Raw genomic sequence first — 12,098 nt, 5'->3', positions numbered from 1 at the left:
CCTAAGCCTCGTTAGCCTAATGGGAGCACCCAGCTGTCAGCTCTTCTTAGACACTCCAAACCTGTCAGCTCACAGACAAAAAGTGACCCTGGAATTTCAGCGTATGGGGCGTTACTTTCAGAACCATCCCTGAGCCAGTGCCCCTGGCGTGTTCGGGGATGTGCCAAAGTTAAAAGACCCGAGACCTTCACCACTTATGATCAATGAAAATTGTTGATACAGAACCAGGGGATGTTCCACCTTGGGCAGCTACATCCCCCCTGAACTCCCCCTGCCAGCTCAGCTGAACAGTGAGTCTCCCCTTTCCCATTACAGCCGTGCTGCTCTGCACTGGGACCAGCGCCCATGCTCCAGCCCAGATGCAGCTGCATTTCAGTGCTGGGGGAGTGACCCCGTGGTGCCTGCTTTCTGCAGAGCTCTTTGGGATCCATCATATGACATAAAAGTTACTTATCGTGATGCTGGAGAATCAGGATTCAGAAGTCCCCTGGGCTTAGGGCAGCTGAAGGGCCGGGGAAATGCAGCACTAGAAACCCTGAGCTCCCTGTGTGTGTCCCTGTGACTTTAGCCCGGGCTTCTCACCTCAGTTTCTGCTCCTAGGTGACCTGCTGACAAAGCTCTCCAGGGGCTGGAGGTTTTACGGTGGGAACCTCTATTACTTTTCACAAGAAAAAAAGTCGTTTGATGAGGCTGAGCAGTTCTGTGTGTCTCAGGACTCGCACCTGACCTCTGTCTCCTCCCAGGCAGAACAGGTGAGCGCAGGAACCTCCTAGGGGTTTGGATAATGGGTCAGGGCCTTGTTTCATACCAGAAGGAGGTGGTAGGTGGCAGCTGAGGTTGCAAATCTGTGATGTGTCTTGCAGCAAATTATCCCACAAGGGATGTGAAGCCTTGGAATCCAACACGGGGGATTCACCCATCAGTTTAAAAGCAGAGATGCGGCAGAGGAACAGAGCCAGGATCTGGACTTCCCAGAGTCTGGGGTGCTGGGGGAGGGAGATTTGGGGTCAGGCTCATTTCTGATATTCCCTACTTCCAATGTAGCATTTCCTGCAAACCCAATCACCTTTCCCAGTGAGGACCCCTTTGATCCCTGTCCCCAGGCCTGTGCTGGACAATCTAGAAGCCTGTATCTGGAAGGCTTGTGTGCAAGGGGCCATGCACCTCTCAGAGAATCCTCTCTCCCCACGTGCCCACTGTAGCCCTCACCCCAGACCTCTGCAGCACTTTCTGAGGAGGAAAATCCCACCCTCTGGCAGGGCCAGATTTTGCACCCAGTTCTCTGCTCCAAGCTTTGCCTCCTGCAAGGGCAGGTCCCTGTTGTGACACAGATGCAGACACACACACAGAGCTGCTCCAGGGCTCCGTTGGGGTCTCCCAGCTAGTCACTGTCAGTGTTGGGGGCAGGACACCGCGTCTCCCGCTGCCCAGTGCCCTGCTCACACCACCAGACGCCCTTTCCTCTCCCCTAAAATCTGTCCTGCCCAAGCAGCTGCGGCTGCATCATGAAGCCTCTCTTGGGTGACCTGCACATGCTGCAAACTGTGTTGTGCAGGAGTTTCTCTCCAGCGAGACCAAGGGAGAAGATCACTGGATTGGACTCACCGACCGGGAGACAGAAGGCAGCTGGCGCTGGGTGGATGGCACAGAATACAGAGCAGACGCAAGCAGGGGGTGAGTGAAGCTTGAGAGAAGTGAGTATTTATTACAGGTTTGGTCACAAGCTCTTTCGGGCAGCGTCTGTACAGCCCCTTGAGTCTATGCAGCACCCGGCACAGTGGGCCCAATCCTGAGGGAGGTCCCCGGGTGCTGCCACGACAGCAGTGAATCCCCTCAGGAATTTCTGCTAATGCCCCTTTGCTTAGAGCAGGAGCCTAAACATGGAGTGTGTGTTCAGTGCCCACTGAGACCCAGGGCCAGAGCCTCCCCTGGGGTAACTCGACATTGACTTGAATGAACCACAGGGATTTACACCAGCTGAGGATCTGGCCCCAAGTCAACTCAGTGCAGCCAGGGGAGTCTGGAGTGAGCGGCAGGTTCCCGCTCTCCTTGGGATTGCACTGCGCTTTCCCCTCTGTCGGGCTGGGCAAGGGGAGGCTGTGGGGCCGGGGACATGGCCGGAGCCAGCTGCAGTCGGTGCAGTGACCTCAGTGGGCTGTGGGTGAGGCCCGTAAGCAGGGCCAGGGAGAAGTTAATGACTGACCCCCGCTGCCCTCTCTTCCCGTTCCTGTGTTCCCATCTCGGGGGTGCCTGGGACGTGCTGTGCTACCTGCTCTGGTTCTGGGCACTGAGATCCGAGTTGCTGCTGCTCAGCATTTGGAGCCACACACTGACTTTGGCTCTTTGCTGGCCTGTCAGGCGCAGGGCAGTTGCTATCCCTGGCCATCCGAAGCCCTTTGTTACCATGGCCACAAGAGCTGTGGAGAACTCTGAGGGGTGGCCGGGGGGTGCATCGCTTCACCACATCACTGCTGGGTGTCTTGTTCCCCTGCCAACAACAGAGTCCACAGAGCAGAACTGAGCTCAGGAACTGGCTGTGGTTCTCCACTGAGATATTAACACTCTGATCTGTAGGTTCTGGGCGGAGAATGAGCCAAACAATCACGATCCGGAGAAAGATGGTGGAGAAGACTGTGTTCACACCGAGCCGAGAATCCAGAATTTGTGGAATGATTACAAGTGCATTCAGCCTTTCAGGTGGATTTGTAAGCAGGCCCATGCATAGGCTGGGCTGTGACATGCAGGTCCCAGCACCTCAGAAAGCACCTTAATTTCCAAGCTATGGAGCATGTTTCCCAGCCACCTGCCGATGAGGAGCCCTGTGCACTGGAGGGGGCCGCATGGGATGTGCATCGCAAGGACGCTTTGTCTTGGTGTGATATTTCTGGCTTTAGCAGCGACAGCTGCCCTTATGCCACTCAGTGTGGCTGGCTCTGTAGTTTGTATGTTTCCAGGTCTGTCACTGAATAAAGTCCTTAGATCATGGAGCTATTGTTTCACAATCACCCAATAAATAATGATTTTATTGACTTCTGGTAGTCAGACCTGTTCAGGATGACAACAGCACCTCCGTTATCAGCCTCTTTAATTATAATGTCAGGGTGGTTTCTGAGGCTGTGGATGGCATTGCGTTCTGCACGACTTAGGTTATGAAGCAAGCGATGTTGTTTTTCCACAATTTCTGCCTATGCATGTCGGCGGAAGCATTCTATGTATAGGTCCAGACTGTCATTGTGACCCTCAGGAGTCTACCAGAAGGAGGCTGACAGACAACTCTCCAATACCAAATTCTACAGGCCACTTTCCTCAGATCCCACTGAGGAATATACTAAGAAACTGCACCATCTACTCAGGACACTCCCTACACTCACACAGGAACAAATCAACACACTCTTAGAATAACCCCGAACGGGGCTCTGTCTACTACCCAAGATCCACAAACCTGGAAATCCTGGACACCCCATCATCTCTGGCATTGGCACTCTCACTGAAGGACTGTCTGGATATGTGGACTCTCTGCTCAGACCCTACGCCACCAGCACTTCCAGCTATCTCCGTGACACCACTGATTTCCTGAGGAAACTACAATGCATTGGTGATCTCCCAGAAAACACCGTCCTAGCCAACATGGATGTAGAGGCTCTTTACACAAACATCCCACACACAGATGGAATACAAGCTGTCAGGAACAGTATCCCTGATAATGACACAGCACATCTGGTTGCTGAGCTCTATGACTTTATCTTCACACACAACTATTTCAAATTTGATGACAATATATATCTCCAGATCAGTAGCACCGCTATGGGTACCCGCATGGCCCCACAATATGTCAACATTTTTATGGCTGACCTGGAACAACACTTCCTCAGCTCTCATCCACTCACATCCCTTCTGTACCTACGCTACATTGACGACATCTTCATTACCTGGACCCATGGGAAGGAAACTCTGGAAAAATTCCACTACAATTTCAACAGCTTCCACCCCAACATCAGCCTCAGCCTGGACCAATCTACATGGGAGGTCCACTTCCTAAACACCACTATGCAAATAAATGACAGTCACATTAACACCACCCTATACCGAAAACCCACCGACCGCTATGCCTACCTTCATGCCTCCAGCTTCCACCCCGGGCACACCACACAATCCATCGTCTACAGAAGGGGTCGGCAACCTTTCAGAAGTGCTGTGCTGAATCCATTTATTCACTCTAATTGAAGGTTTCGCGTGCCAGTAATACATGTTAACATTTTTATATGGTTTCTTTCTATAAATCTATAATATATAACTAAACTATTGTTGCATGTAAAGTAAACAAGGTTTTCAAAATGTTTAAGAAGCGTCATTTAAAATTAAATTAAAATGCTGATCTTATGCCGCCAGCCTGCTCATCTCGCTGCCAGCCTGGGGCTCTGTTCACGTAGGCTGGCAGCAGGCTGAGCAGGGCCTGCGGCCAGGACCCCAGACCTTGAGGGGTTCAGAGCAGAAGGCTGAGGTGTGGGACGGGAGTTTCAGGGATCAAGGCAGAGGTCTGGGGTGTGGGGTGGGGTAGAGCAAAAGGCTGGGTGTGGGGGGGTTCAAGGGTCAGAGGGCTGGGGCATGTGGGGGTGCTGGGCGGAGGGCTGGGGTGCTCCCAGCCCCCTGCCCTGAGCGGCTCATGGCAGAGGGCTGGAAGGGATGTGCCCTGTTCCACCCCCTTCCCCCAGGCACCGTCCCTACAGAGCTGTGTGCAGGCTGCCGCTCTACCCCCTCCCCCTCACTTAGGACCATCAGCTGATTGGCGCAGGGACGGAGAGGGGGAGGGGCAGTGGGCAGGGGGGCTGAGTGGGGCAGGGGGGCAGGACCGCGGCAAGCAGCTGCGTGCCACTCAAAATCTGCTTGCGTGCCGTGTTTGGCACACATGCCATAGGTTGCTGATCCCTGGTCTACAGCCAAGCGCTGAGGTACAACCGTATCTGCTCCAACCCCTCAGACAGAGACCAACACCTACAAGATCTTCACCAAGCACTCTCAAAACTATGATACCCGCACGAGTTGTCATGAACTCACAGATCATGCCAACTCTTGTCCCCATGCAGTCTGTGGGGGGTGCCCCTTTCAGTAAGACAACCCTTCTTGGGGGGCCACACGCACTTGGGGCCAGGACCCTCCACCTCCTGGAGCTGCACCTCTCTGAGCCTTAGCACGTCTGTCTCTGCCGTGGGCCCCCTCAGGGAGTCCCCTCGCTCTGGGCCCCCTGGGCCTCTTCACCCCCAAAGGGGCTGATGCAACCCTGTTCTCTAGACCGGAGTGACTCTCAGCCATCATAAAACAGGAGGGTTTATTGAGAGTTGAAGAACCCAGCACAGGAAACCCTCAGGGCCTCAGGTCTGGCCTCCCTCAGCACAGCACATTCCAGTCCCCCTGCAGCCAGGTGGACTCTGCCTGCTCCCCATCTCCGGCACCGAGGCCCCTGCTTCCCAGCTGAGCCTCCGATATCCCCAGCCCCAAGCCCCCTCTGTCCATTGTCTTCTCTCCAGGTAAACAGGGTCATAAACAGGAAGACCTGGATCTCCTCTCTTCTCAGCCCTCCTCTGGCCCCTCTGGCTGGAACCGGCTGGTCAGGTCATCCGGGGCCTCTCTCCGCAGCTCATTGTCCTCCCACTGGCCAGAACCGGCTGTGTCTCCTGAGCTGGGTCTTCAGGTCACCAGGTCACTGGTCGCTGGGGTCTCCATCCTCCAGGCCATCCGGTCCTCTGTAACAACAAACTCCCTCTCCCCTTACCTCGTTAAACCAGTAACACCTGGGGACACTAAGTCCCAACCCCCATGCATGCAAAGCACTGGAAAACACAGAAAAACCCAAGAAACCCCCCCACTTCGTCACACGAGGAAATAAGGAAACAGGTCAACAGAGCCAGATGTGTACCCAGAAGCCTCCTACTGCAAGACAAGCCCAAGAAAGAAACCAACAGAACTCCACTGGCCATCACATATAGTCCCCAGCTAAAACCCCTCCAACGCATTATCAGTGATCTACAACCTGTCCTGGACAACGATCCCTCGCTTTCACACGCCTTGGGAGGCAGGCCAGTCCTCGCCCACAGACAACCTCCAACCTGAAGCATATCTACACCAGCAAAACCATCACAGGACCTAACCAGATCAGCCACACCATCACCAGTTCATTCACTTGCACATCCGCCAATGTAATATACGCCATCATGTGCCAGCAATGCCCTTCTGCTATGTACATTGGCCAAACTGGACAGTCCCTACGTAAAAGGATAAATGGACACAAGTCAGATATTAGGAATGGCAATATACAAAAACCTGTAGGAGACACTTCAACCTCCCTGGACACACAATAGCAGATTTTAAGGTAGCCATCCTGCAGCAAAAAAACTTCAGGACCAGACTTCAAAGAGAAACTGCTGAGCTTCAGTTCATCTGCAAATTTGACACCATCAGCTCAGGATTAAACAAAGACTGTGAATGGCTTGCCAACTACAAAAGCAGTTTCTCCTCCCTTGGTGTTCTCACCTCAACTGCTAGAAGAGGACCTCATCCTCCCTGGTTGAACTAACAATCTCGTTATCTTCAGACTGATTCTTGCCTGCATATTTATACCTGCCTCTGGATATTTCCATTACATGTGTCTGACAAAGTGGGTATTCACCCACAAAAGCTCATGCTCCAATACATCTGTTAGTCTTTAAGGTGCCACAGAACACTTTGTTGCTTTTTATAGATCCAGATTAACACAGCTACCCCTCTGATACTATATCATTAAAGTTTTTCCAGAGGTCTCTATCTATATCCAGATAGGATCCTGGGGGTCCGTAGCAGACCCCAAGCACTATCTCAGGGGAGCCTGTGGTAGCTTTCTTCCCCAAAGTGATTTTGACCCAAACAGCTTCTCATTTATCCGTTGCAGCACTTCTAATTTCTTCACAGTCAGTCTATCTTCTCATCAATATACAATGCTAGTGCACCACCTTCACCTTCATTTCTGTCTTTCCTGAACAGCACATACTCTCCATTGTCTGTACTCCAGTCCTGGCTACTATTCCACCATGTTTCTGTTATCCCCATAACATCTGGTTTCACTTCCTACACCAGTAGATCTAGTTCCTCCATTTTTTTCCCCAGGCTTCTTGCATTGGTGTACAGACACCTTAGTTGTTTCCGCTCAGCATTGACAGGGCTCCTCATGCAATTAGGCACAGTCATGTTACTGCCAGTATCACCTATTACTTGGTTGTTAGCATCATTGGTTTGGGAACTCTCTTTCCTCTTGATGTCCATTCTCCTTCCCTCTGCTGTTCCCTTCTCCGTTCTCATCTAGGGAAAGGTAGAATCCCATTGAAGATCGCCTGAGCCTCCATTTCTTTAAGTGTCTTCCCCAGCCTGGCATCATCTCCCTTCCAGCAAGAATCTAGCAGTATCATTTGTTCCCACATGAAGGACAATCAGTGGATTCCTTCCTGCTCCCATTAGGATCCTCTTCAGCCTCAGGTCCACATCCCATAACTTAGCTCCCAGCAGACAGCTCACCCTTCTGTTCTCTGGATCAGCTCTGGCGCCAGGCCTGTCCATTCTTCTTAGTAAGGAGTCACCAATCACATAGACCTGCCTCTTCCTGGTGTTGGTGCCTGTAAGGAGGCGCCCTGGCTCCCCGCCGCGCCTGAGAGGGACGAGTCAGAGCAGGTGCCTCAGTGGGCGGAGCCAGCACTGCCTGTCCCCGCCCCCCGGAAGTCAAGGGGGGGGACAGGAAGTATAAAAACCCGGCCCCAGCACTCAGTTGGGCGCAGGCTGCCGGAGAGGATAGACGCTGGTGCCTCGGCTCCCGCCGGGCCTGACCTGCCCCGCGCCCACTACCCAGAGGAGCGCTGGCCGGACCTGCCCCGCGCCCACTACCCAGAGGAGCGCTGGCCGGACCTGCCCCGCGCCCACTACCCAGGGGAGCGCTGGCCGGACCTGCCCCGCGCCCACTACCCGGGGGAGCGCTGGCCGGACCTGCCTCGGGCCCATTACCCAGAGGAGCGCTGGCCGGACCTGCCTCGCGCCCACTACCCGGGGGAGCGCTGACCGGACCTGCCCCACACCCACTACCCGGAGGAGCGCTGGCCGGACCTGCCCCGCGCCCACTACCCGGGGGAGCGCTGGCCGGACCTGCCCCGCGCCCACTACCCGGGGGAGCGCTGGCCGGACCTGCCCCGCGCCCACTACCCGGGGGAGCGCTGGCCGGACCTGCCCCGCGCCCACTACCCGGGGGAGCGCTGGCCGGACCTGCCCCGTGCCCACTACCCGGGGGAGCGCTGGCCGGACCTGCCCCGCGCCCACTACCCGGGGGAGCACTGGCCGGACTTGCCCCGCGCCCACTACCCAGAGGAGCGCTGGCCGGACCTGCCCCGCGCCCACTACCCGGGGGAGCGCTGGCCGGACCTGCCCCACGCCCATTACCCGGAGGAGCGCTGGCCTGACCTGCCCCGCGCCCACTACCCAGAGGAGCGCTGACCGGACCTGCCCCGCGCCCACTACCCAGAGGAGCGCTGACCGGACCTGCCTCGCGCCCACTACCCGGAGGAGCGCTGACCGGACCTGCCTCGCGCCCACTACCCAGAGGAGCGCTGGCCGGACCTGCCCCGCGCCCACTACCCGGGGGAGCACTGGCCTGACCTGCCCCGCGCCCACTACCCAGAGGAGCGCTGACCGGACCTGCCTCGCGCCCACTACCCAGAGGAGCGCTGGCCTGACCTGCCCCGCGCCCACTACCCAGAGGAGCGCTGGCCGGACCTGCCCCGCGCCCACTACCCGGGGGAGCGCTGGCCGGACCTGCCCCGCGCCCACTACCCGGGGGAGCGCTGGCCGGACCTGCCCCGCGCCCACTACCCGGAGGAGCGCTGGCCGGACCTGCCCCGCGCCCACTACCCGGGGGAGCGCTGGCTGGACTTGCCTCAGACCCGGTACCCGGGGGAACGTCGGCCTGACCTGCCATGTGCCCGATACCCCGAGGAGTGGCCTGAGCTTCCCCACGACCGGTACCCGGAGGAGCCCATGGTCTGGGACCCCCCAGACGACGCCGGCGAGGACGAGGTACCCAGAGAGGGGGAGGTTGGAAGTGGCCCGGGGGTAGCCGACCCTGGTTTGGCTCCTGAAGAGCCTGAACCCATGTCAGTGTGTTGCGGCCAGGATCTCCACTGACCGTAGCGGGTCTTGACCGCTGCTAGGGCCCGGGCTGGAACGCAGTGGAGTGGGAGGGCCTGCATTCCCCCTGCCACCCGCAACCGGGTGGCAGACTCCCCCTCTTCCCGCCTATTGCCACTGCTCTGCCCTGACCCAAAGGGCCAGAGCGAATTAGACTTGTGTTTGGTGCCCCACCCTGCCAAGGGCCTGGGCTGATACTGTGTTTGCTCAGCCCCTGCTAGAGGTCTGAGCTTGAACTGCTACTGCCCCGCCCTGCTAAGGGCTGCGGCTTCTTTACTTTGAGAGCCCCGACCCCAGCTAGAGGGCCAGGGCTCTACCTTGTTTGCAGACCCTGTACCCCCTCAACACCTGTGGAGGGGCTAAGCTTACCCGGACTGCAGCGTGCTAGGAGGTGCCCTGGCTCCCCACCGCGCCTGAGAGGGACCAGCCCCAACACGACCGGCTTACAGTGCCATTCTCCAGCCTTCCTCCCGTTCCTTCCAAATGCAGGTCCTCTTGTCTTTCGTTCTCCCTTGTGATCTACTGCAAGTCATCCTCTGTCCGCCTGGGGCTCCGAACTCTGGGTATGTACATTGACTCTTCCCCTCTTCTTGTAGGACTAGCTGCTCTTCTCTTCTCCCTGGCCCTCCCACCTTCTGCTACTCCCTGCAGCAAGCCTTCTTCACTTTCCAACTCAGCAAACCTATTCCTGAGCTCTGCTTCTCCCTCACTAGCTGGTCTTTTCCTCTGCCCGGTTCTCATCATCACCTTTCCACTGGCCACTTTACTCACCCAGCAGTCTCCTCTCCGCGTTCTCCAGTCCAACTTGGATCTGCCAGTCCTGAGTTCTCCCTTCAGCCTCCTCTCGCCTTCCCTCCATCATCTGCTCGAATCCCCTTCAAACTCAACCATCGTTACCACCTCCATCTCCAAACCTCGACTCTTCTCTTCCATCAGCTCTCTCAGGCGGCATTTCATACAAACAAGCTCTTTTCAGGTACCTGCATCAGGAACACGTACATCCCGCAGCTTCCACATCGGGTCAGCTGGTCACTGTCTCTTCCATTGCTTGGGCCACAACCACGGCTGTCTCTGTATCTCTCACACCCTTCCCGCCTAAGCGCCTGTTGAGGAGAAAGAAAACCCCCACAACACAAAGACAGAACGCCACCGCCCCTCCCCCAAACTCTCCGTACAATCCCGCACGCTAACTCCCTTGTTCCCAGTTGTTTGCTGGCTTCTTTCCCACGGCTTGGCTGCCTTTGTAGACCCCCTAACCAGGGAAGCCCCTTCCCTGATCTGATGTGATCACAGGCTCTGCATCTCTCAGCACACGGCCTGTACCAGCCTCTGCACACTGAACACCGCAAACCAGCAAACTCTCAAGTACCCATTCGCCAGAGGCGATGCATAGGGGGTGTGTGCAGGGTGAAGCCCCCCAGATTTCTGCTTGGCATGCCGGCGGGGGGAAGAGGAAGAGGGACTCTGTCCTTCTCCTGCTGATCCTGTCCCCCGGCACGCTCGGCCCCATCCCTGGCAGCCGGGCCCGGGCAGGGAGTGGAGGGGGCAGGACCAGACACTTCTCATGTCGGACGCTCAGGGTCTCTGCTCTATGCAGTGCAGTGACTACCTGAGAGAGACTGGTTGGGGAGATGGTGGCACGGGCTACTCCATCAAGGCCAGGCTACCAGGGACAGGGGTCGAGCAAGCTGGAGTCCCCTGACTCCCCAGTACATTTCCAGCTCCCTCAGCCCCTGTCCCCAGCAGCAGGGCCCTAGTTGGGCGTCCCAGCTACATGCCCCCAGTCAAGCTCTCAGGCAGCTGCTGCGCTGCACAGAGCAGTGACCTGGAGCGGCCGTCTTCAGCCACGTGAGACGCGGCTCCCTCCTGCTCCTCGCCCAGGTCCAGCTGCCAGGAAGACTGGCTGAATGTGCTGGGAGGAGGTGTGGCGGGAGAAGGACAGAGCCCCCCGCAGGTAACTCTGGTGGGGTGGGCAGTGCATGGTGGCCCTGGGCTGGGCGCAGGGGTCGCTGGGCAGAGGAGTTGTCTAACCTGTCCTTAAAAACCTCCCGTGATGGGGGTTCCACAGCCTCCCCAGGTGACCTGTGCCAGCGCTGGACCATCGTTAGACTTAGAAAGTTTGTGTTAATATCAAACCAGCAGGGCAAGATCTTACAGCTCCATTCAAACTCCCTGGAGTAGGAGATTTATTTGGAGGGACAGAGTGGAAGCGTTGTCAATATTCTGCTGAAATGTGGGGGTGTCCTTCCTCGCCCCCCGAGTCGAACCAGCTGGCCTCTATGTAAGTTGGCAAACGTTGGGCTTGGAGCTGCAGTTGAACTTACATAGAAGCATCACAGCAAGGAGGGACGTGGCCAGGGCCAGACTCAGGAGGAGAAGGACAGCAGTGATGATGCCCCGCCCCCTGTGCTGCCAAGGGACCGATGTCTCGGGAGGGTTTTCTTGAAGTGGAAGAAGAAACGTATCCAAGGAAAGCTACAGCTCAAATGCCACTGACCAAGGAAACTCCACCCCCCAAATCTAATACCTGCTCAGCCTCCTATTCCCTGACTGTGGTTAACAGCAACAGCGGAATGAGGCCAAATAAGGTCAGAACCGACCGGAACTCGAATGTGAAAAGCGACCCTCCCTAAATCAGGAGTGACTCTAGTGCCAGGCAGGTGTCCTGTGAGAGAGATCTGGGAGCAGGATTTCCCCCCTGCCTAAGCATTTCTTGAGAGGGACGTTTAGGGGTTGTGCAGTCCAGGCCCAAAGGAGTATTTTTAAGTGAGAAAAGGAACCTGAAACAACTCATGAAATATGAATACAACGAGGCAGAGAAATGAGGGGAAAATGATTCTTTGCAAGAGAAAAGTGGGGCTGACAGCAGCAGTGTGGTCAGAAGGGGCACTCTACAGCATCCC

General features: G+C 56.5%; 2 protein-coding genes across 11 annotated transcripts in view; both read left to right on the top strand.

The window, feature by feature from the left end:
- Positions 1-12,098, top strand: part of LOC127046423 (C-type lectin domain family 4 member F-like) — a 167,724-nt gene that overhangs the window by 35,354 nt on the left and 120,272 nt on the right. The window lies entirely within an intron of this gene.
- LOC127046421 (C-type lectin domain family 4 member F-like) overlaps positions 1-12,098 on the top strand; it is a 280,381-nt gene that overhangs the window by 251,983 nt on the left and 16,300 nt on the right. The window contains exon 10 of one of the 3 annotated variants that reach the window (XM_050943435.1): positions 2,698-2,897. The exons of 1 other annotated variant lie outside the window; for it this stretch is intronic. In XM_050943435.1, coding sequence (XP_050799392.1) covers positions 2,698-2,725 — 28 coding nt within the window. In that variant the 3' untranslated portion in view covers positions 2,726-2,897. Of the gene's footprint in view, positions 1-2,697; positions 2,898-12,098 lie in introns of those variants that run through there. One more of the 3 variants, XM_050943434.1, reaches the window with a different exon arrangement.

This window comes from Gopherus flavomarginatus, chromosome 3 (genome assembly GCF_025201925.1).
Source record: "Gopherus flavomarginatus isolate rGopFla2 chromosome 3, rGopFla2.mat.asm, whole genome shotgun sequence".
Lineage (NCBI taxonomy): Eukaryota > Metazoa > Chordata > Testudines > Testudinidae > Gopherus > Gopherus flavomarginatus.
Note: the sequence above shows the minus strand (reverse complement) of the source record. Positions and strands in the feature narration are given on the sequence as shown.